Here is a 21,622-nt window from a genome sequence, read left to right as displayed (position 1 = left end):
ATATCCGGACCTTGTCCCCTCCTCCATTCATCATATAATCTGTGATATCCGGACCTTGTCCCCCCTCCTCCATTCATCATATAATCTGTGATATCCGGACCTTATCCCCTCCTCCATTCATCATATAATCTGTGATATCCGGACCTTGTCCCCTCCTCCATTCATCATATAATCTGTGATATCCGGACCTTATCCCCCCTCCTCCATTCATCATATAACAATCTGTGATATCCGGACCTTGTCCCCTCCTCCATTCATCATATAACAATCTGTGATATCCGGACCTTGTCCCCTCCTCCATTCATCATATAATCTGTGATATCCGGACCTTGTCCCCCCTCCTCCATTCATCATATAATCTGTGATATCCGGACCTTGTCCTCCCTCCTCCATTCATCATATAATCTGTGATATCCGGACCTTGTCCCCCCTCCATTCATCATATAATCTGTGATATCCGGACTTTGTCCCCCCTCCTCCATTCATCATATAATCTGTGATATCCGGACCTTGTCCCCCCTCCTCCATTCATCATATAATCTGTGATATCCGGACCTTGTCCCCTCCCCTCCTCCATTCATCATATTATCTGTGATATCCGGACCTTGTCCCCCCTCCTCCATTCATCATATAATCTGTGATATCCGGACCTTGTCCTCCCTCCTCCATTCATCATATAATCTGTGATATCCGGACCTTGTCCCCCCCTCCTCCATTCATCATATTATCTGTGATATCCGGACCTTTTCCCCCCTCCTCCATTCATCATATAATCTGTGATATCCGGACCTTGTCCCCCCTCTTCCATTCATCATATAATCTGTGATATCCGGACCTTGTCCCCCCTCCTCCATTCATCATATAATCTGTGATATCCGGACCTTGTCCCCCCTCCATTCATCATATAACAATCTGTGATATCCGGACCTTGTTCCCCCTCCTCCATTCATCATATAATCTGTGATATCCGGACCTTGTCCCCTCCTCCATTCATCATATAATCTGTGATATCCGGACCTTGTCCCCCCTCCATTCATCATATAATCTGTGATATCCGGACTTTGTCCCCCCTCCTCCATTCATCATATAATCTGTGATATCCGGACCTTGTCCCCCCTCCTCCATTCATCATATAATCTGTGATATCCGGACCTTGTCCCCTCCCCTCCTCCATTCATCATATTATCTGTGATATCCGGACCTTGTCCCCCCTCCTCCATTCATCATATAATCTGTGATATCCGGACCTTGTCCTCCCTCCTCCATTCATCATATAATCTGTGATATCCGGACCTTGTCCCCCCCTCCTCCATTCATCATATTATCTGTGATATCCGGACCTTGTCCCCCCTCCTCCATTCATCATATAATCTGTGATATCCGGACCTTGTCCCCCCTCTTCCATTCATCATATAATCTGTGATATCCGGACCTTGTCCCCCCTCCTCCATTCATCATATAATCTGTGATATCCGGACCTTGTCCCCCCTCCATTCATCATATAACAATCTGTGATATCCGGACCTTGTTCCCCCTCCTCCATTCATCATATAATCTGTGATATCCGGACCTTGTCCCCTCCTCCATTCATCATATAATCTGTGATATCTGGACCTTGTCCCCTCCTCCATTCATCATATAATCTGTAATATCCGGATCTTGTCCCCCCTCCTCCATTCATCATATAACAATCTGTGATATCCGGACCTTGTCCCCCCTCCTCCATTCATCATATAATCTGTGATATCCGGACCTTGTCTCCCCTCCTCCATTCATCAAATAATCTGTGATATCCGGACCTTGTCCCCTCCTCCATTCATCATATAACAATCTGTGATATCCGGACCTTGTCCCCCCTCCTCCATTCATCATATAATCTGTGATATCCGGACCTTGTCCCCTCCTCCTTTCATCATATAATTTGTGATATCCGGACCTTGTCCCCTCCTCCATTCATCATATAATTTGTGATATCCGGACCTTGTTCCCTCTCCATTCATCATATAATCTGTGATATCCGGACCTTGTCCCCCCCTCCTCCATTCATCATATAATCTGTGATATCCGGACCTTGTCCCCTCCTCCATTCATCATATAATTTGTGATATCCGGACCTTGTCCCTTCCTCCATTCATCATATAATTTGTGATATCCGGACCTTGTCCCCCCTCCTCCATTCATCATATAATTTGTGATATCCGGACCTTGTCCCCTCCTCCATTCATCATATAATCTGTGATATCCGGACCTTGTCCTCCCTCCTCCATTCATCATATAATCTGTGATATATGGACCTTGTCCCCTCCTCCATTCATCATATAATCTGTGATATCCGGACCTTGTCCCCCCTCCTCCATTCATCATATAATCTGTGATATCCGGACCTTGTCCCCTCCTCCATTCATCATATAATCTGTGATATCCGGACCTTGTCCCCACTCCTCCATTCATCAAATAATCTGTGATATCCGGACCTTGTCCCCCCTCCTCCATTCATTATATAACAATCTGTGATATCCGGACCTTGTCCCCCTCCTCCATTCATCAAATAATCTGTGATATCCGGACCTTGTCCCCTCCTCCATTCATCATATAATCTGTGATATCCGGACCTTGTCCCTTCCTCCATTCATCATATAATTTGTGATATCCGGACCTTGTCCCCTCCTCCATTCATCATATAACAATCTGTGATATCCGGACCTTGTCCCCCCTCCTCCATTCATCATATAATCTGTGATATCCAGACCTTGTCCCCCCTCCTCCATTCATCATATTATCTGTGATATCCGGACCTTGTCCTCCCTCCTCCATTCATCATATAATCTGTGATATCCGGACCTTGTCCCCCCTCCTCCATTCATCATATAATCTGTGATATCCGGACCTTGTCCCCCCTCCTCCATTCATCATATAACAATCTGTGATATCCGGACCTTGTCCCCCCTCCTCCATTCATCATATAACAATCTGTGATATCCGGACCTTGTCCCCCCTCCTCCATTCATCATATAATCTGTGATATCCGGACCTTGTCCCTTCCTCCATTCATCATATAATTTGTGATATCCGGACCTTGTCCCCTCCTCCATTCATCATATAATTTGTGATATCCGGACCTTGTCCCCCCTCCTCCATTCATCATATTATCTGTGATATCCGGACCTTGTCCCCCCTCCTCCATTCATCATATAATCTGTGATATCCGGACCTTGTCCCCCCTCCTCCATTCATCATATAATCTGTGATATCCGTACCTTGTCCCCCCTCCTCCATTCATCATATAATCTGTGATATCCGGACCTTGTCCCCTCCTCCATTCATCATATAACAATCTGTGATATCCGGACCTTGTTCCCCCTCCTCCATTCATCATATAATCTGTGATATCCGGACCTTGTCCTCCCTCCATTCATCATATAATCTGTGATATCCGGACCTTGTCCCCTCCTCCATTCATCATATAACAATCTGTGATATCCGGACCTTGTCCCCCCTCCTCCATTCATCATATAATCTGTGATATCCGGACCTTGTCCCCTCCTCCATTCATCATATAATCTGTGATATCCGGACCTTGTCCCCCCCTCCTCCATTCATCATATTATCTGTGATATCCGGACCTTGTCCCCCCTCCTCCATTCATCATATAATCTGTGATATCCGGACCTTGTCCCCTCCTCCATTCATCATATAATCTGTGATATCCGGACCTTGTCCCCCCCTCCTCCATTCATCATATTATCTGTGATATCCGGACCTTGTCCCCCCTCCTCCATTCATCATATAATCTGTGATATCCGGACCTTGTCCCCCCCTCCTCCATTCATCATATTATCTGTGATATCCGGACCTTGTCCTCCCTCCTCCATTCATCATATAATCTGTGATATCCGGACCTTGTCCCCCCCTCCTCCATTCATCATATTATCTGTGATATCCGGACCTTTTCCCCCCTCCTCCATTCATCATATAATCTGTGATATCCGGACCTTGTCCCCCCTCTTCCATTCATCATATAATCTGTGATATCCGGACCTTGTCCCCCCTCCTCCATTCATCATATAATCTGTGATATCCGGACCTTGTCCCCCCTCCATTCATCATATAACAATCTGTGATATCCGGACCTTGTTCCCCCTCCTCCATTCATCATATAATCTGTGATATCCGGACCTTGTCCCCTCCTCCATTCATCATATAATCTGTGATATCCGGACCTTGTCCCCCCTCCATTCATCATATAATCTGTGATATCCGGACTTTGTCCCCCCTCCTCCATTCATCATATAATCTGTGATATCCGGACCTTGTCCCCCCTCCTCCATTCATCATATAATCTGTGATATCCGGACCTTGTCCCCTCCCCTCCTCCATTCATCATATTATCTGTGATATCCGGACCTTGTCCCCCCTCCTCCATTCATCATATAATCTGTGATATCCGGACCTTGTCCTCCCTCCTCCATTCATCATATAATCTGTGATATCCGGACCTTGTCCCCCCCTCCTCCATTCATCATATTATCTGTGATATCCGGACCTTGTCCCCCCTCCTCCATTCATCATATAATCTGTGATATCCGGACCTTGTCCCCCCTCTTCCATTCATCATATAATCTGTGATATCCGGACCTTGTCCCCCCTCCTCCATTCATCATATAATCTGTGATATCCGGACCTTGTCCCCCCTCCATTCATCATATAACAATCTGTGATATCCGGACCTTGTTCCCCCTCCTCCATTCATCATATAATCTGTGATATCCGGACCTTGTCCCCTCCTCCATTCATCATATAATCTGTGATATCTGGACCTTGTCCCCTCCTCCATTCATCATATAATCTGTAATATCCGGATCTTGTCCCCCTCCTCCATTCATCATATAACAATCTGTGATATCCGGACCTTGTCCCCCCTCCTCCATTCATCATATAATCTGTGATATCCGGACCTTGTCTCCCCTCCCCCATTCATCAAATAATCTGTGATATCCGGACCTTGTCCCCTCCTCCATTCATCATATAACAATCTGTGATATCCGGACCTTGTCCCCCCTCCTCCATTCATCATATAATCTGTGATATCCGGACCTTGTCCCCTCCTCCTTTCATCATATAATTTGTGATATCCGGACCTTGTCCCCTCCTCCATTCATCATATAATTTGTGATATCCGGACCTTGTTCCCTCTCCATTCATCATATAATCTGTGATATCCGGACCTTGTCCCCCCCTCCTCCATTCATCATATAATCTGTGATATCCGGACCTTGTCCCCTCCTCCATTCATCATATAATTTGTGATATCCGGACCTTGTCCCTTCCTCCATTCATCATATAATTTGTGATATCCGGACCTTGTCCCCCTCCTCCATTCATCATATAATTTGTGATATCCGGACCTTGTCCCCTCCTCCATTCATCATATAATCTGTGATATCCGGACCTTGTCCTCCCTCCTCCATTCATCATATAATCTGTGATATATGGACCTTGTCCCCTCCTCCATTCATCATATAATCTGTGATATCCGGACCTTGTCCCCCCTCCTCCATTCATCATATAATCTGTGATATCCGGACCTTGTCCCCTCCTCCATTCATCATATAATCTGTGATATCCGGACCTTGTCCCCACTCCTCCATTCATCAAATAATCTGTGATATCCGGACCTTGTCCCCCCTCCCTCCATTCATTATATAACAATCTGTGATATCCGGACCTTGTCCCCCTCCTCCATTCATCAAATAATCTGTGATATCCGGACCTTGTCCCCTCCTCCATTCATCATATAATCTGTGATATCGGACCTTGTCCCTTCCTCCATTCATCATATAATTTGTGATATCCGGACCTTGTCCCCTCCTCCATTCATCATATAACAATCTGTGATATCCGGACCTTGTCCCCCCTCCTCCATTCATCATATAATCTGTGATATCCAGACCTTGTCCCCCCTCCTCCATTCATCATATTATCTGTGATATCCGGACCTTGTCCTCCCTCCTCCATTCATCATATAATCTGTGATATCCGGACCTTGTCCCCCCTCCTCCATTCATCATATAATCTGTGATATCCGGACCTTGTCCCCCCTCCTCCATTCATCATATAACAATCTGTGATATCCGGACCTTGTCCCCCCTCCTCCATTCATCATATAACAATCTGTGATATCCGGACCTTGTCCCCCCTCCTCCATTCATCATATAATCTGTGATATCCGGACCTTGTCCCTTCCTCCATTCATCATATAATTTGTGATATCCGGACCTTGTCCCCTCCTCCATTCATCATATAATTTGTGATATCCGGACCTTGTCCCCCCTCCTCCATTCATCATATTATCTGTGATATCCGGACCTTGTCCCCCTCCTCCATTCATCATATAATCTGTGATATCCGGACCTTGTCCCCCTCCTCCATTCATCATATAATCTGTGATATCCGTACCTGTCCCCCCTCCTCCATTCATCATATAATCTGTGATATCCGGACCTTGTCCCCTCCTCCATTCATCATATAACAATCTGTGATATCCGGACCTTGTTCCCCCTCCTCCATTCATCATATAATCTGTGATATCCGGACCTTGTCCTCCCTCCATTCATCATATAATCTGTGATATCCGGACCTTGTCCCCTCCTCCATTCATCATATAACAATCTGTGATATCCGGACCTTGTCCCCCCTCCTCCATTCATCATATAATCTGTGATATCCGGACCTTGTCCCCTCCTCCATTCATCATATAATCTGTGATATCCGGACCTTGTCCCCCCCTCCTCCATTCATCATATTATCTGTGATATCCGGACCTTGTCCCCCCTCCTCCATTCATCATATAATCTGTGATATCCGGACCTTGTCCCCTCCTCCATTCATCATATAATCTGTGATATCCGGACCTTGTCCCCCCCTCCTCCATTCATCATATTATCTGTGATATCCGGACCTTGTCCCCCCTCCTCCATTCATCATATAATCTGTGATATCCGGACCTTGTCCCCCCTCCTCCATTCATCATATTATCTGTGATATCCGGACCTTGTCCCCCCTCCTCCATTCATCATATTATCTGTGATATCCGGACCTTGTCCCCCCTCCTCCATTCATCATATTATCTGTGATATCCGGACCTTGTCCCCCCTCCTCCATTCATCATATAATCTGTGATATCCGGACCTTGTCCCCCCTCCTCCATTCATCATATAATCTGTGATATCCGGACCTTGTCCCCCCTCCTCCATTCATCATATAATCTGTGATATCCGGACCTTGTCCCCCCTCCTCCATTCATCATATAACAATCTGTGATATCCGGACCTTGTCCCCCCTCCATTCATCATATAATCTGTGATATCCGGACCTTATCCCCCCTCCTCCATTCATCATATAACAATCTGTGATATCCGGACCTTGTCCCCTCCTCCATTCATCATATAGCAATCTGTGATATCCGGACCTTGTCCCCTCCTCCATTCATCATATAATCTGTGATATCCGGACCTTGTCCCCTCCTCCATTCATCATATAATCTGTGATATCCGGACCTTGTCCCCTCCTCCATTCATCATATAATCTGTGATATCCGGACCTTGTCCCCCCTCCATTCATCATATAATCTGTGATATCCGGACCTTGTCCCCTCCTCCATTCATCATATAATCTGTGATATCCGGACCTTGTCCTCCCTCCTCCATTCATCATATAATCTGTGATATCCGGACCTTGTCCTCCCTCCTCCATTCATCATATAATCTGTGATATCCGGACCTTGTCCCCTCTCCTCCATTCATCATATAATCTGTGATATCCGGACCTTGTCCCCCCCTCCTCCATTCATCATATTATCTGTGATATCCGGACCTTGTCCCCCCTCCTCCATTCATCATATAATCTGTGATATCCGGACCTTTTTCCCCCCTCCTCCATTCATCATATTATCTGTGATATCCGGACCTTGTCCCCCCTCCTCCATTCATCATATTATCTGTGATATCCGGACCTTGTCCCCCCTCCTCCATTCATCATATAATCTGTGATATCCGGACCTTGTCCCCCCTCCTCCATTCATCATATAATCTGTGATATCCGGACCTTGTCCCCCCTCCTCCATTCATCATATAATCTGTGATATCCGGACCTTGTCCCCCCTCCTCCATTCATCATATAATCTGTGATATCCGGACCTTGTCCCCCCTCCTCCATTCATCATATTATCTGTGATATCCGGACCTTGTCCCCTCTCCTCCATTCATCATATAATCTGTGATATCCGGACCTTGTCCTCCCTCCTCCATTCATCATATAATCTGTGATATCCGGACCTTGTCCCCTCCTCCATTCATCATATAATCTGTGATATCCGGACCTTGTCCCCCCTCCATTCATCATATAATCTGTGATATCCGGACCTTGTCCCCTCCTCCATTCATCATATAATCTGTGATATCCGGACCTTGTCCTCCCTCCTCCATTCATCATATAATCTGTGATATCCGGACCTTGTCCCCTCCTCCATTCATCATATAATCTGTGATATCCGGACCTTGTCCCCTCCTCCATTCATCATATTATCTGTGATATCCGGACCTTGTCCCCCTCCTCCATTCATCAATATTATCTGTGATATCCGGACCTTTTCCCCCCTCCATTCATCATATAATCTGTGATATCCGGACCTTGTCCTCCCTCCTCCATTCATCATATAATCTGTGATATCCGGACCTTGTCCCCCCCTCCTCCATTCATCATATTATCTGTGATATCCGGACCTTGTCCCCCTCCTCCATTCATCATATAATCTGTGATATCCGGACCTTTTCCCCCCTCCTCCATTCATCATATAATCTGTGATATCCGGACCTTGTCCCCCCTCCTCCATTCATCATATAATCTGTGATATCCGGACCTTGTTCCCCCTCCTCCATTCATCATATAATCTGTGATATCCGGACCTTGTCCCCTCCTCCATTCATCATATAATCTGTGATATCCAGACCTTGTCCCCTCCTCCATTCATCATATAATCTGTGATATCCAGACCTTGTCCCCTCCTCCATTCATCATATAATCTGTGATATCCGGACCTGGTCCCCCCTCCTCCATTCATCATATAACAATCTGTGATATCCGGACCTTGTCCCCCCTCCTCCATTCATCATATAATCTGTGATATCCGGACCTTGTCCCCTCCTCCATTCATCATATAATCTGTGATATCCGGACCTTGTCCCCCCTCCTCCATTCATCATATAATCTGTGATATCCGGACCTTGTCCCCCCTCCTCCATTCATCATGTATCTGACACGCCCCCTTGTAGCTGTGACACGCCCCCTTGTAGCTGTGACACGCCCCCTGTGTCTTTGACATGCCCCCCTTGTAGTTGTGACACGCCCCCTTTGTGACGCCCCCTGTAGCTGTGACACGCCCCGTGTCTTTGACATGCCCCCCTTGTAGTTGTGACACGCCCCCTTTGTGACGCCCCCTGTAGCTGTGACACGCCCCCTTTTATCTGTAACACTCCCCCTGTATCTGTGACACGCCCCCTGTATCTGTAACACTCCCCCTGTATCTGTGACACGCCCCCTGTATCTGTGACACGCCCCCTGTATCTGTGACACGCCCCCTTGTATCTGTAACACTCCCCTTGTATCTGATACACTCTCCCTGTAGCTGTGACACGCCCCCTGTAGCTTTGACACGCCCCCTGTAGCTTTGACACGCCCCCTGTAGCTGTGACATGCCCCCTGTAGCTGATACACTCCCCTTTAGCTGTGACACGCCCCCTGTAGCTGATACACTCCCCTTTAGCTGTGACACGCCCCCTGTAGCTGATACACTCCCCTTTAGCTGTGACACGCCCCCTGTAGCTGATACAGTCCCCTGTAGCTGTGACACGTCCCCTGTAGCTTTGACACGCCCCCTGTATCTCTGACACGCCCCCTGTAGCTGATACACTCCCCTTTAGCTGATACACTCCCCTTTAGCTGTGACACGCCCCCTGTAGCTTTGACACGCCCCCTGTAGCTCTGACACGCCCCCTGTAGCTGATACACTCCCCTTTAGCTGTGACACGCCCCCTGTAGATTATACACTCCCCTTTAGCTTTGACACGCCCCCTGTAGATGATACACTCCTCTTTAGCTGTGACACGCCCCCTGTAGATTATACACTCCCCTTTAGCTGTGACACGCCCCCTGTAGATGATACACTCCCCTTTAGCTGTGACACGCCCCCTGTAGATGATACACTCCCCTTTAGCTGTGACACGCCCCCTGTAGATGATACACTCCCCTTTAGCTGTGACACGCCCCCTGTAGATGATACACTCCCCTGTAGCTGTGACACGCCCCCTGTAGCTGATACGCTCCCCCTGTAGCTGTGACACGCCCCCTGTAGCTGTGACACTCCCCCCTGTAGCTGATACGCTCCCCCTGTAGCTGTGACACTGCCCCCTGTAGCTGTGACACGCCCCCTGTAGCTGATACACTCCCCCTATAGCTGTGACACGCCCCCTGTAGCTGATACACTCCCCCTGTAGCTGATATACTCCCCCTATAGCTGTGACACGCCCCCTGTAGCTGTGACATGCCCCCTGTAGCTGATACACTCCCCCTATAGCTGTGACACGCCCCCTGTAGCTGATACATTCCCCTTTAGCTGTGACACGCCCCCTGTAGCTGTGACACGCCCCCTGTAGCTGATACATTCCCCTTTAGCTGTGACACGCCCCCTGTAGCTGTGACACGCCCCCTGTAGCTGATACATTCCCCTTTAGCTGTGACACGCCCCCTGTAGCTGTGACATGCCCCCTGTAGCTGATACACTCCCCCTATAGCTGTGACACGCCCCCTGTAGCTGTGACATGCCCCCTGTAGCTGATACACTCCCCCTATAACTGTGACACGCCCCCTGTAGCTGTGACATGCCCCCTGTAGCTGATACACTCCCCCTATAGCTGTGACACGCCCCCTGTAGCTGATATACGCCCCCTGTAGCTGATACACTCCCCTTTAGCTGTGACACGCCCCCTGTAGCTGATATACGCCCCCTGTAGCTGATACACTCCCCTTTAGTTGTGGCACGCCCCCTGTAGCTGATACGCTCCCCCTGTCCTGCTGTGCACCATGTGATGGGTGTGGTGTTTCCTCCTCAGGGTCACATGACGTGCGTCTCCTGACATTGCTGCACAGGGATGTGGAGGTGGGCGGGGCTCTGCGATCGGTGTGTGCGCTCTGCGACTCTGTGCTGGAGGTGAGCGGGGGAGGAGCGCGGCTCGGGGTCAGCATCACCAACCGCAAGACTTCCGGGAAGGTTGTCACCACGGTGAGTCTGACCGGGGGGGGGCAACAGGGGGACAAATGGGGGGCATGGAGGGGCAAGAGGACCGGAGGGCAGGGGGAACGAGGGGGGCATGGAGGGGGAACAGGGGGATAGAGGGGGGCATGGGGGGGTGATGGGATTGGGGGGGACAGAGGGGGGGCATGGGGGGGAACAGGGGGGTGAGGGGATTGGGGGGACAGGGGGGGGGGACGGGGGCATGGGGGGGAACAGGGGGACAGAAGGGGGCAAGGGGGGGTGATGGGGATTGGGGGGGCAGGGGGACAGAGGGGGGGCATGGAGGTGGCAAGAGGACCCGGGGGGAGCAGGGGGAACGAGGGGGCAGGGGGGGGGTGAGGGGATTGGGGGGGCAGGGGGGCATGGGGGGACAGAGGGGGAGCATGGAGGTGGCAAATGGATCTGGGGGGAGCAGGGGGAATGAGGGGGGGGCATGGAGGGGGGGCCTTGGGGGGTATGGAGCACTGTTGGGGAATGGGGGGGTCGTGGAGGGGGGGTCATAATTGCAGACTGTCCTCCATCTCCCCAGAGAGAAGAAGGGGGGGACTCACAGATTCGGTTCCATGACGGACGGAGCGCATTGTGTAATCATCATCAGTGCAATAACTCTGAGCAGCGCTCCGTCCGCCATGGAACCGCATCTGTGAGTCCCCTGCCCCCCCTCTTCTCCCTGACCCTCCCCTGCTCCCTGACCCCCCTCTTCTCCCTGACCCCCCTCTTCTCCCTGACCCCCCCCCCCTGCTCCCTGACCCCCCTCTTCTCCCTGACCCTCCCCTGCTCCCTGACCCCCCTCTTCTCCCTGACCCTCCCTGACCCCCCTCTTCTCCCTGACCCCCCTCTTCTCCCTGACCCTCCCTGACCCCCCTCTTCTCCCTGACCCCCCTCTTCTCCCTGACCCTCCCCTGCTCCCTGACCCCCCTCTTCTCCCTGACCCTCCCTGACCCCCCTCTTCTCCCTGACCCCCCTCTTCTCCCTGACCCTCCCTGACCCCCCTCTTCTCCCTGACCCCCCTCTTCTCCCTGACCCCCCTCTTCTCCCTGACCCTCCCCTGCTCCCTGACCCCCCTCTTCTCCCTGACCCCCCCCCCCCTGCTCCCTGACCCCCCTCTGCTCCCTGACCCCCCTCTTCTCCCTGACCCCCCCCCCCCTGCTCCCTGACCCCCCTCTTCTCTGCATCCTTTCTGGTTACCGGGCATACTGGGCATTACAGCTCTACCCTCTTATTCCTTGTATCCTCCATCCCCCCCTGCTGGACACGTGTGGTATTACCGCTCCTCCCCCTGCTGGACACGTGTGGTATTACCGCTCCTCCCCCCCGCTGGACACGTGTGGTATTACCGCTCCTCCCCCTGCTGGACACGTGTGGTATTACCGCTCCTCCCCCCGCTGGAGACGTGTGGTATTACCGCCCCTGTAGTGAGTCCCAAGGGTGCTGAGTTGGAGTTCCTCATATGCTGGTGTCCTCGGTGTACATTCTCTGCTTCCAGTGATTTCAGGCCACCATGTGTAGGCTTCGGGGCAGATGGGACCCTCAGTGTAGAGAATGGCTGCATATGGGGACCACCATGACACTGAATGCAGATGGCTGTGTCAGGACTGTGCTGGGCAAGGCAACATCATGTGATGGTCCTGATCAGTGTCCCCCGATGTCTGTGTTACAGAAGGAAGTCTTCCGGGTCCTCCAGGACTTCTCCATAGAGACAGAATCCGAGCCACAGAGCAGAACCGAGGTGAGAGGATCTACCCCACAATCCATCCGTGACCCCTCATCCTCCGCCGTGACCCCACATCCTCCGCCATGACCCCACATCCTCCCCCATCACCCCTCATCCTCCATCACCCCTCATCCTCCGCCGTGACCCCACATCCTCCGCCGTGACCCCACATCCTCCGCCGTGACCCCACATCCTCCCCCATCACCCCTCATCCTCCGCCGTGACCCCTCATCCTCCGCCGTGACCCCACATCCTCCGCCATGACCCCACATCCTCCCCCATCACCCCTCATCCTCCATCACCCCTCATCCTCCGCCGTGACCCCACATCCTCCGCCGTGACCCCACATCCTCCGCCGTGACCCCACATCCTCCCCCATCACCCCTCATCCTCCGCCGTGACCCCTCATCCTCCGCCGTGACCCCACATCCTCCCCCATCACCCCTCATCCTCCGCCGTGACCCCTCATCCTCCGCCGTGACCCCACATCCTCCGCCGTGACCCCACATCCTCCGCCGTGACCCCACATCCTCCGCCGTGACCCCACATCCTCCGCCGTGACCCCACATCCTCCCCCATCACCCCTCATCCTCCGCCGTGACCCCTCATCCTCCGCCGTGACCCCACATCCTCCGCCGTGACCCCACATCCTCCACCGTGACCCCACATCCTCCCCCATCACCCCTCATCCTCCGCCGTGACCCCTCATCCTCCGCCGTGACCCCACATCCTCCGCCGTGACCCCACATCCTCCCCCATCACCCCTCATCCTCCGCCGTGACCCCACATCCTCCCCCGTGACCCCTCATCCTCCGCCGTGACCCCTCATCCTCCGCCGTGACCCCTCATCCTCCCCCATCACCCCTCATCCTCCGCCGTGACCCCACATCCTCCGCCGTGACCCCACATCCTCCGCCGTGACCCCTCATCCTCCCCCATCACCCCTCATCCTCCGCCGTGACCCCACATCCTCCCCCGTGACCCCTCATCCTCCGCCGTGACCCCTCATCCTCCGCCGTGACCCCTCATCCTCCCCCATCACCCCTCATCCTCCGCCGTGACCCCACATCCTCCGCCGTGACCCCACATCCTCCCCCATCACCCCTCATCCTCCCCCATCACCCCTCATCCTCCGCCGTGACCCCTCATCCTCCCCCATCACCCCTCATCCTCCGCCGTGACCCCACATCCTCCCCCATCACCCCTCATCCTCCCCCATCACCCCTCATCCTCTGCCGTGACCCCTCATCCTCCGCCATGACCCCTCATCCTCCGCCGTGACCCCACATCCTCCCCCATCACCCCTCATCCTCCCCCATCACCCCTCATCCTCTGCCGTGACCCCTCATCCTCCGCCGTGACCCCACATCCTCCCCCATGACCCCTCATCCTCCGCCGTGACCCCACATCCTCCGCCGTGACCCCTCATCCTCCGCCGTGACCCCACATCCTCCCCCATGACCCCTCATCCTCCGCCGTGACCCCACATCCTCCCCCATCACCCCTCATCCTCCGCCGTGACCCCACATCCTCCCCCATGACCCCTCATCCTCCGCCGTGACCCCACATCCTCCCCCATCACCCCTCATCCTCCGCCGTGACCCCACATCCTCCCCCATCACCCCTCATCCTCCGCCGTGACCCCTCATCCTCCGCCGTGACCCCACATCCTCCCCCATCACCCCTCATCCTCCATCACCCCTCATCCTTCACCATGACCCCTCATCCTCCACCGTCCTCCCCCATGACCCCTCATCCTCCACCGTCCTCCCCCATGACCCCTCATCCTCCCCCATGACCCCACATCCTCCCCCATCACCCCTCATCCTCCCCCATCACCCCTCATCCTCCCCCATGACCCCTCATCCTCCACCGTCCTCCCCCATGACCCCTCATCCTCCCCCATGACCCCACATCCTCCCCCATCACCCCTCATCCTCCCTCATGACCCCTCATCCTCCACCGTCCTCCCCCATGACCCCTCATCCTCCCCCATGACCCCACATCCTCCGCCGTGACCCCACATCCTCCCCCATCACCCCTCATCCTCCCTCATGACCCCTCATCCTCCACCGTCCTCCCCCATGACCCCTCATCCTCCCCCATGACCCCACATCCTCCGCCATGACCCCACATTCTCCCCCATCACCCCTCATCCTCCGCCATGACCCCTCGTCCTCCCCCGTGACCCCTCATCCTCCGCCATGACCCCTCATCCTCCCCCATGACCCCACATCTTCCCCCATCACCCCACATCCTCCCCCATCACCCCACATCCTCCCCCATCACCCCTCATCTTCCCCCATCACCCCTCATCCTTCACCGTCCTCCGCCGTGACCCCTCATCCTCCCCCATCACCCCTCATCCTCCCCCATGACCCCTCATCCTCCCCTATGACCCCACATCCTCCCCCATCACCCCTCATCCTCCCCCATGACCCCACATCCTCCCCCATCACCCCTCATCCTTCCCCATCACCCCTCATCCTCCCCCATGACCCCACATCCTCCCCCATCACCCCTCATCCTCCGCCGTGACCCCTCATCCTCCGCCGTGACCCCACATCCTCCCCCATCACCCCTCATCCTCCGCCGTGACCCCTCATCCTCCGCCATGACCCCTCATCCTCCGCCGTGACCCCTCATCCTCCGCCGTGACCCCTCATTCTCCGCCATGACCCCACATCCTCCCCCATCCTCCGCCGTGACCCCTCATCCTCCGCCATGACCCCTCATCCTCCCCCATCACCCCTCATCCTCCGCCATGACCCCTCATCCTCCCCCGTGACCCCTCATCCTCCGCCATGACCCCTCATCCTCCGCCATCCTCCCCCATGACCCCTCATCCTCCGCCATCCTCCCCCATGACCCCTCATCCTTCGCCATCCTCCCCCGTGACCCCTCATCCTCCCCCGTGACCCCTCATCCTCCGCCATCCTCCCCCATGACCCCTCATCCTCCCCCGTGACCCCTCATCCTCCCCAATGACCCCTCATCCTCCCCAATGACCCCTCATCCTCCCCCGTGACCCCTCATCCTCCGCCATCCTCCCCCGTGACCCCTCATCCTCCGCCATCCTCCCCCATGACCCCTCATCCTCCCCCGTGACCCCTCATCCTCCCCCGTGACCCCTCATCCTCCCCAATGACCCCTCATCTTCCCCCATGACCCCTCATCCTCCGCCATGACCCCTCATCCTCCGCCATGACCCCACATCCTCCCCCATCACCCCTCATCCTCTGCCGTGACCCCACATCCTCCCCCATCACCCCTCATCCTCCATCACCCCTCATCCTTCACCATGACCCCTCATCCTCCACCGTCCTCCCCCATGACCCCTCATCCTCCCCCATGACCCCTCATCCTCCACCGTCCTCCCCCATGACCCCTCATCCTCCCCCATGACCCCACATCCTCCCCCATCACCCCTCATCCTCCCCCATCACCCCTCATCCTCCCCCATGACCCCTCATCCTCCCCCATCACCCCTCATCCTCCCTCATGACCCCTCATCCTCCGCCGTGACCCCACATCCTCCGCCATGACCCCACATCCTCCCCCATCACCCCTCATCCTCCGCCATGACCCCTCGTCCTCCCCCGTGACCCCTCATCCTCCGCCATGACCCCTCATCCTCCCCCATCACCCCACATCCTCCCCCATCACCCCACATCCTCCCCCATCACCCCTCATCCTTCACCGTCCTCCGCCGTGACCCCACATCCTCCCCCATCACCCCTCATCCTCCCCCATGACCCCTCATCCTCCCCTATGACCCCACATCCTCCCCCATCACCCCTCATCCTCCCCCATGACCCCTCATCCTCCCCTATGACCCCACATCCTCCCCCATCACCCCTCATCCTCCCCCATGACCCCACATCCTCCCCCATCACCCCTCATCCTTCCCCATCACCCCTCATCCTCCCCCATGACCCCACATCCTCCCCCATCACCCCTCATCCTCCGCCGTGACCCCTCATCCTCCGCCGTGACCCCACATCCTCCCCCATCACCCCTCATCCTCCGCCGTGACCCCTCATCCTCCGCCATGACCCCTCATCCTCCGCCGTGACCCCTCATCCTCCGCCGTGACCCCTCATCCTCCGCCGTGACCCCACATCCTCCCCCATCCTCCGCCGTGACCCCTCATCCTCCGCCATGACCCCTCATCCTCCCCCATCACCCCTCATCCTCCGCCATGACCCCTCATCCTCCCCCGTGACCCCTCATCCTCTCCCGTGACACCACATCCTCCCCCATGACCCCTCATCCTCCGCCATCCTCCCCCATGACCCCTCATCCTCCGCCATCCTCCCCCATGACCCCTCATCCTCCGCCATCCTCCCCCGTGACCCCTCATCCTCCCCAATGACCCCTCATCCTCCCCCATGACCCCTCATCCTCCGCCATCCTCCCCCGTGACCCCTCATCCTCCGCCATCCTCCCCCATGACCCCTCATCCTCCCCCGTGACCCCTCATCCTCCCCCGTGACCCCTCATCCTCCCCAATGACCCCTCATCTTCCCCCATGACCCCTCATCCTCCGCCATGACCCCCCATCCTCCGCCATGACCCCCCATCCTCCGCCATGACCCCTCATCCTCCCCCATGACCCCTCATCCTCCCCCATGACCCCCCATCCTCCGCCATGACCCCCCATCCTCCCCCATGGCCCCTCATCCTCCCCCATTAACCTTCATCCTCCGCCATCCTCCCCCATGACCCCTCATCCTCCCCCATGACCCCTCATCCTCCGCCGTGACCCCTCATCCTCCGCCATCCTCCCCCGTGACCCCTCATCCTCCCCCGTGACCCCTCATCCTCCGCCATGACCCCTCATCCTCCCCCGTGACCCCTCATCCTCCCCAATGACCCCTCATCCTCCTCCATGACCCCTCATCCTCCGCCATGACCCCCCATCCTCCGCCATGACCCCTCATCCTCCCCCATGACCCCTCATCCTCCGCCATCCTCCCCCATGACCCCTCATCCTCCCCCATGACCCCTCATCCTCCCCTATGACCCCTCATCCTCCGCCATGACCCCTCATCCTCCGCCATGACCCCTCATCCTCCGCCATGACCCCTCATCCTCCTCTATGACCCCTCATCCTCCCCCATGACCCCTCATCTTCCCCCATGACCCCCCCATCCTCCACCATGACTCCTCATCCTCCCCCATGACCCCTCATCCTCCCCCATGACCCCTCATCCTCCGCCATCCTCCCCCATGGCCCCTCATCCTCCCCCATTAACCTTCATCCTCCACCATCCTCCCCCATGACCCCTCATCCTCCCCCATGACCCCTCATCCTCCGCCATGACCCCTCATCCTCCCCCATCACCCCTCATCCTCCGCCATCACCCCTCATCCTCCGCCATCACCCCTCATCCTCCGCCATGACCCCTCATCCTCCGCCATCACCCCTCATCCTCCCCCATGACCCCCCCATCCTCCACCATGACTCCTCATCCTCCGCCATCCTCCCCCATGACCCCTCATCCTCCCCCATGACCCCTCATCCTCCTCTATGACCCCTCATCCTCCTCTATGACCCCTCATCCTCCCCCATGACCCCTCATCTTCCCCCATGACCCCTCATCCTCCGCCATCACCCCTCATCCTCCCCCATGACCCCCCCATCCTCCACCATGACTCCTCATCCTCCGCCATCCTCCCCCATGACCCCTCATCCTCCCCCATGACCCCTCATCCTCCGCCATGACCCCTCATCCTCCCCCATGACCCCTCATCCTCCGCCATCACCCCTCATCCTCCGCCATCACCCCTCATCCTCCCCCATGCCCCCTCCATCCTCCACCATGACTCCTCATCCTCCGCCATCCTCCCCCATGACCCCTCATCCTCCTCCATGACCCCCCCATCCTCCACCATGACTCCTCATCCTCCGCCATCCTCCCCCATGACCCCTCATCCTCCCCCATCCTCCACCATGACCCCTCATCCTCCGCCATCCTCCCCCATGACCCCTCATCCTCCTCCATGACCCCTCATCCTCCTCCATGACCCCCCCATCCTCCACCATGACTCCTCATGCTCCGCCATCCTCCCCCATGACCCCTCATCCTCCTCCATGACCCCCCCATCCTCCACCATGACTCCTCATCCTCCGCCATCCTCCCCCATAAAACCCCACCCGTCCCTCTTCTTCCTCTATAATAGCCCACTAGCTCCTCCCTCTGGTTCCTCCTCGTTCATTGTGGCCCTTCCCCAGCCCCAGGATAGCCATCTCTCTGGTTGCTCATCATTTGGTTTCTCTCCCTTCTAGGTGGATCCTTCGGTGAATCTGACATTTAATCTTCATCTTTCTGAGACTGATAGAGAGCAGAAGGAATCTGCGACCCTCCCATACACCTTCAGTGAGAGCAAGTAAGGAGGATTGTGGGGCCCGTCTTCCCTCATATCACTGTATGAGCCGATCCGACACGAGACCCCCCATCCCCCCTTGTCTTGGTATTCCTCGTGGCGTGGACTCAGCAAATGTTCCTCAAAGAGGACTCTGACCATCAACGCTGGTAATCCACTATACCCCTGGAGGCATCTGCAGGGTGCTCCGGGGTCACCGGGTGACTGGATTCTCGGGGTGCTCCGGGGTCACCGGGTAATTGGATTCTTGGGGTGCTCCGGGGTCACCGGGTGACTGGATCCTCGGGGAGCTCCGGGGTCACCGGGTGACTGGATTCTCGGGGTGCTCCGGGGTCACTGGGTGACTGGATTCTCGGGGTGCTCCGGGGTCACTGGGTGACTGGATTCTCGGGGTGCTCCGGGGTCACTGGGTGACTGGATTCTCAGGGTGCTCTGCGGTCACCGGGTGACTGAATTCTCGGGGTGCTCTGGGGTCACCGGGTGACTGAATTCTCGGGGTGCTCCGGGGTCACTGGGTGACTGGATTCTCGGGGTGCTCCGGGATCACTGGGTGACTGGATTCTCGGGGTGCTCTGGAGTCACCTGTTTCTCGGGGTGCTCTGGAGTCACTAGGTGACACTGGCTTCTCGGGGTACTCTGGGGTGACCTGTTGGGGTGGTCTTGAGTCACTGGGTGACACTGGATTCTCAGGGATCTCTTGGGTCACCTGTTTCTTGGGGTGCTCTGGAGTCACTGGGTGACACTGGCTTCTCGTGGTGCTCTGGGGTCACCTGTTTCTTGGGGTGCTCTGGAGTCACTGGGTGACACTGGCTTCTTGGGTGCTCTGGGGTCACTGGGTAACACTGGCTTCTCGGGTGCTCTGGGGTCACCTGTTTCTCGGGGTGCTCTGGGGTCACTGGGTAACACTGGCTTCTCGGGTGCTCTGGGGTCACCTGTTTCTCGGGGTGCTCTGGGGTCACTGGGTAACACTGGCTTCTCGGGTGCTCTGGGGTCACCTGTTTCTCGGGGTGCTCTGGGGTCACTGGGTGACGCTGGCTTCTCGGGGGCTGAAGTCTGGCACAGAGGACACTGGTGAACACTGTGGTAGGAGGGGGATCATCCGAAGCCCAGCGATGGACTTCCAGCCATGTGTCTGTGCTCTGGGTGGAATCCAGAAGTGTTGGAGAAGACCCGGCACTAGATCCCGGAGGAGTTTAGGGTAATAAAGTGGTCCTGATATGGATCCCTCCGCTCTGTCATTAGATCTCTATAACTTCTACAATACACAGGTATGGTCCGCCTCCACCTCTCTTCTTCCAATGGGATGTAAATTTCCTGCCCGTACCACCCGATCCCTCCCTCCCTCCCCCTCCCCTCCCCCTCCCCCTCCAGGAATCTTCTTATATTCTCTGTTACAGGAAGTCATCTCTTCTGCAAAGTTCCAGCAGCTCCGCCAAAATCTTCTACGATCCCGACCCTGATGATGACCTGGATGATGAGGATCCAGATGATGACCTGGATGTGTGACCCGACCCCGGTGATGACCTGGACGCTTGATCCCGACCCCGGTGATGACCTGGACGCTTGATCCCGACCCCGGTGATGACACCACTATATATATTGTGTAAATAAAATGAGTCTCGGTTGTCAGAGGTGTTCTGGGATTTTGTGGTCATTGTATAGATTTCCTATTGCAGTACAAATATAATTGTTCAGTGGAAGGCGATATATCCGAGAGGGAGGTTGAGCCAACATTGGTGCGCCAGAATATCTGCTGGTCCTCAAATGACCTGAACATCCTCATGGAATCCTCCATATAGAAGTCTACAATAAGCTGGCCAGCCACAGAGACCCGGCGGCCACAGAGACCCGGCGGCCACAGAGACCCGGCGGCCACAGAGACCCGCCAGCCACAGAGACCCGCCGGCCACAGAGACCTGCCAGAATCAGAGACCCGCCAGCCACAGATTGAAAAGATCGTTCGTATTCCAATGAAAGGACTCCACCATACAATCTTCATTCTATATCCTAGAGAACTCGGTGTGATGGCTCCAGCTATTTGTTCTCTCCCAACCTCAGGTTCTCTCCTTTCTTCGTCATGGTCATAGTTTCCTCAGGTAGAGGCGGGGCTGGACTTAGACTTTTGGGTTTGGTTGGTGCCTCATACACAGGAACCACAATACACAGAAAAT

General features: G+C 55.3%; 1 protein-coding gene across 3 annotated transcripts in view; it reads left to right on the top strand.

The window, feature by feature from the left end:
- The window catches only part of LOC149432656 (elongator complex protein 5-like), a 39,793-nt gene extending 18,713 nt beyond the window's left edge, over nucleotides 1-21,080 (top strand). For 2 of the 3 annotated variants that reach the window (XM_089665084.1, XM_089665086.1), the window contains 4 exons: nucleotides 11,166-11,335; nucleotides 13,008-13,076; nucleotides 19,354-19,454; nucleotides 20,849-21,080. In XM_089665084.1, coding sequence (XP_089521210.1) covers nucleotides 11,166-11,335; nucleotides 13,008-13,076; nucleotides 19,354-19,454; nucleotides 20,849-20,957 — 449 coding nt within the window. In that variant the 3' untranslated portion in view covers nucleotides 20,958-21,080. The remainder of the gene's footprint in view (nucleotides 1-11,165; nucleotides 11,336-13,007; nucleotides 13,077-19,353; nucleotides 19,455-20,848) is intronic. The other variant, XM_089665085.1, reaches the window with a different exon arrangement.
- Nucleotides 21,081-21,622: the final 542 nt, after the last annotated feature.

This window comes from Staurois parvus, unplaced genomic scaffold (assembly GCF_062004578.1).
Source record: "Staurois parvus isolate SC_StPar_1 unplaced genomic scaffold, SC_StPar_1.0 ptg002120l, whole genome shotgun sequence".
Classification (NCBI taxonomy): Eukaryota; Metazoa; Chordata; class Amphibia; order Anura; family Ranidae; genus Staurois; species Staurois parvus.
This window is presented reverse-complemented; position numbering and strand designations above follow the sequence as displayed.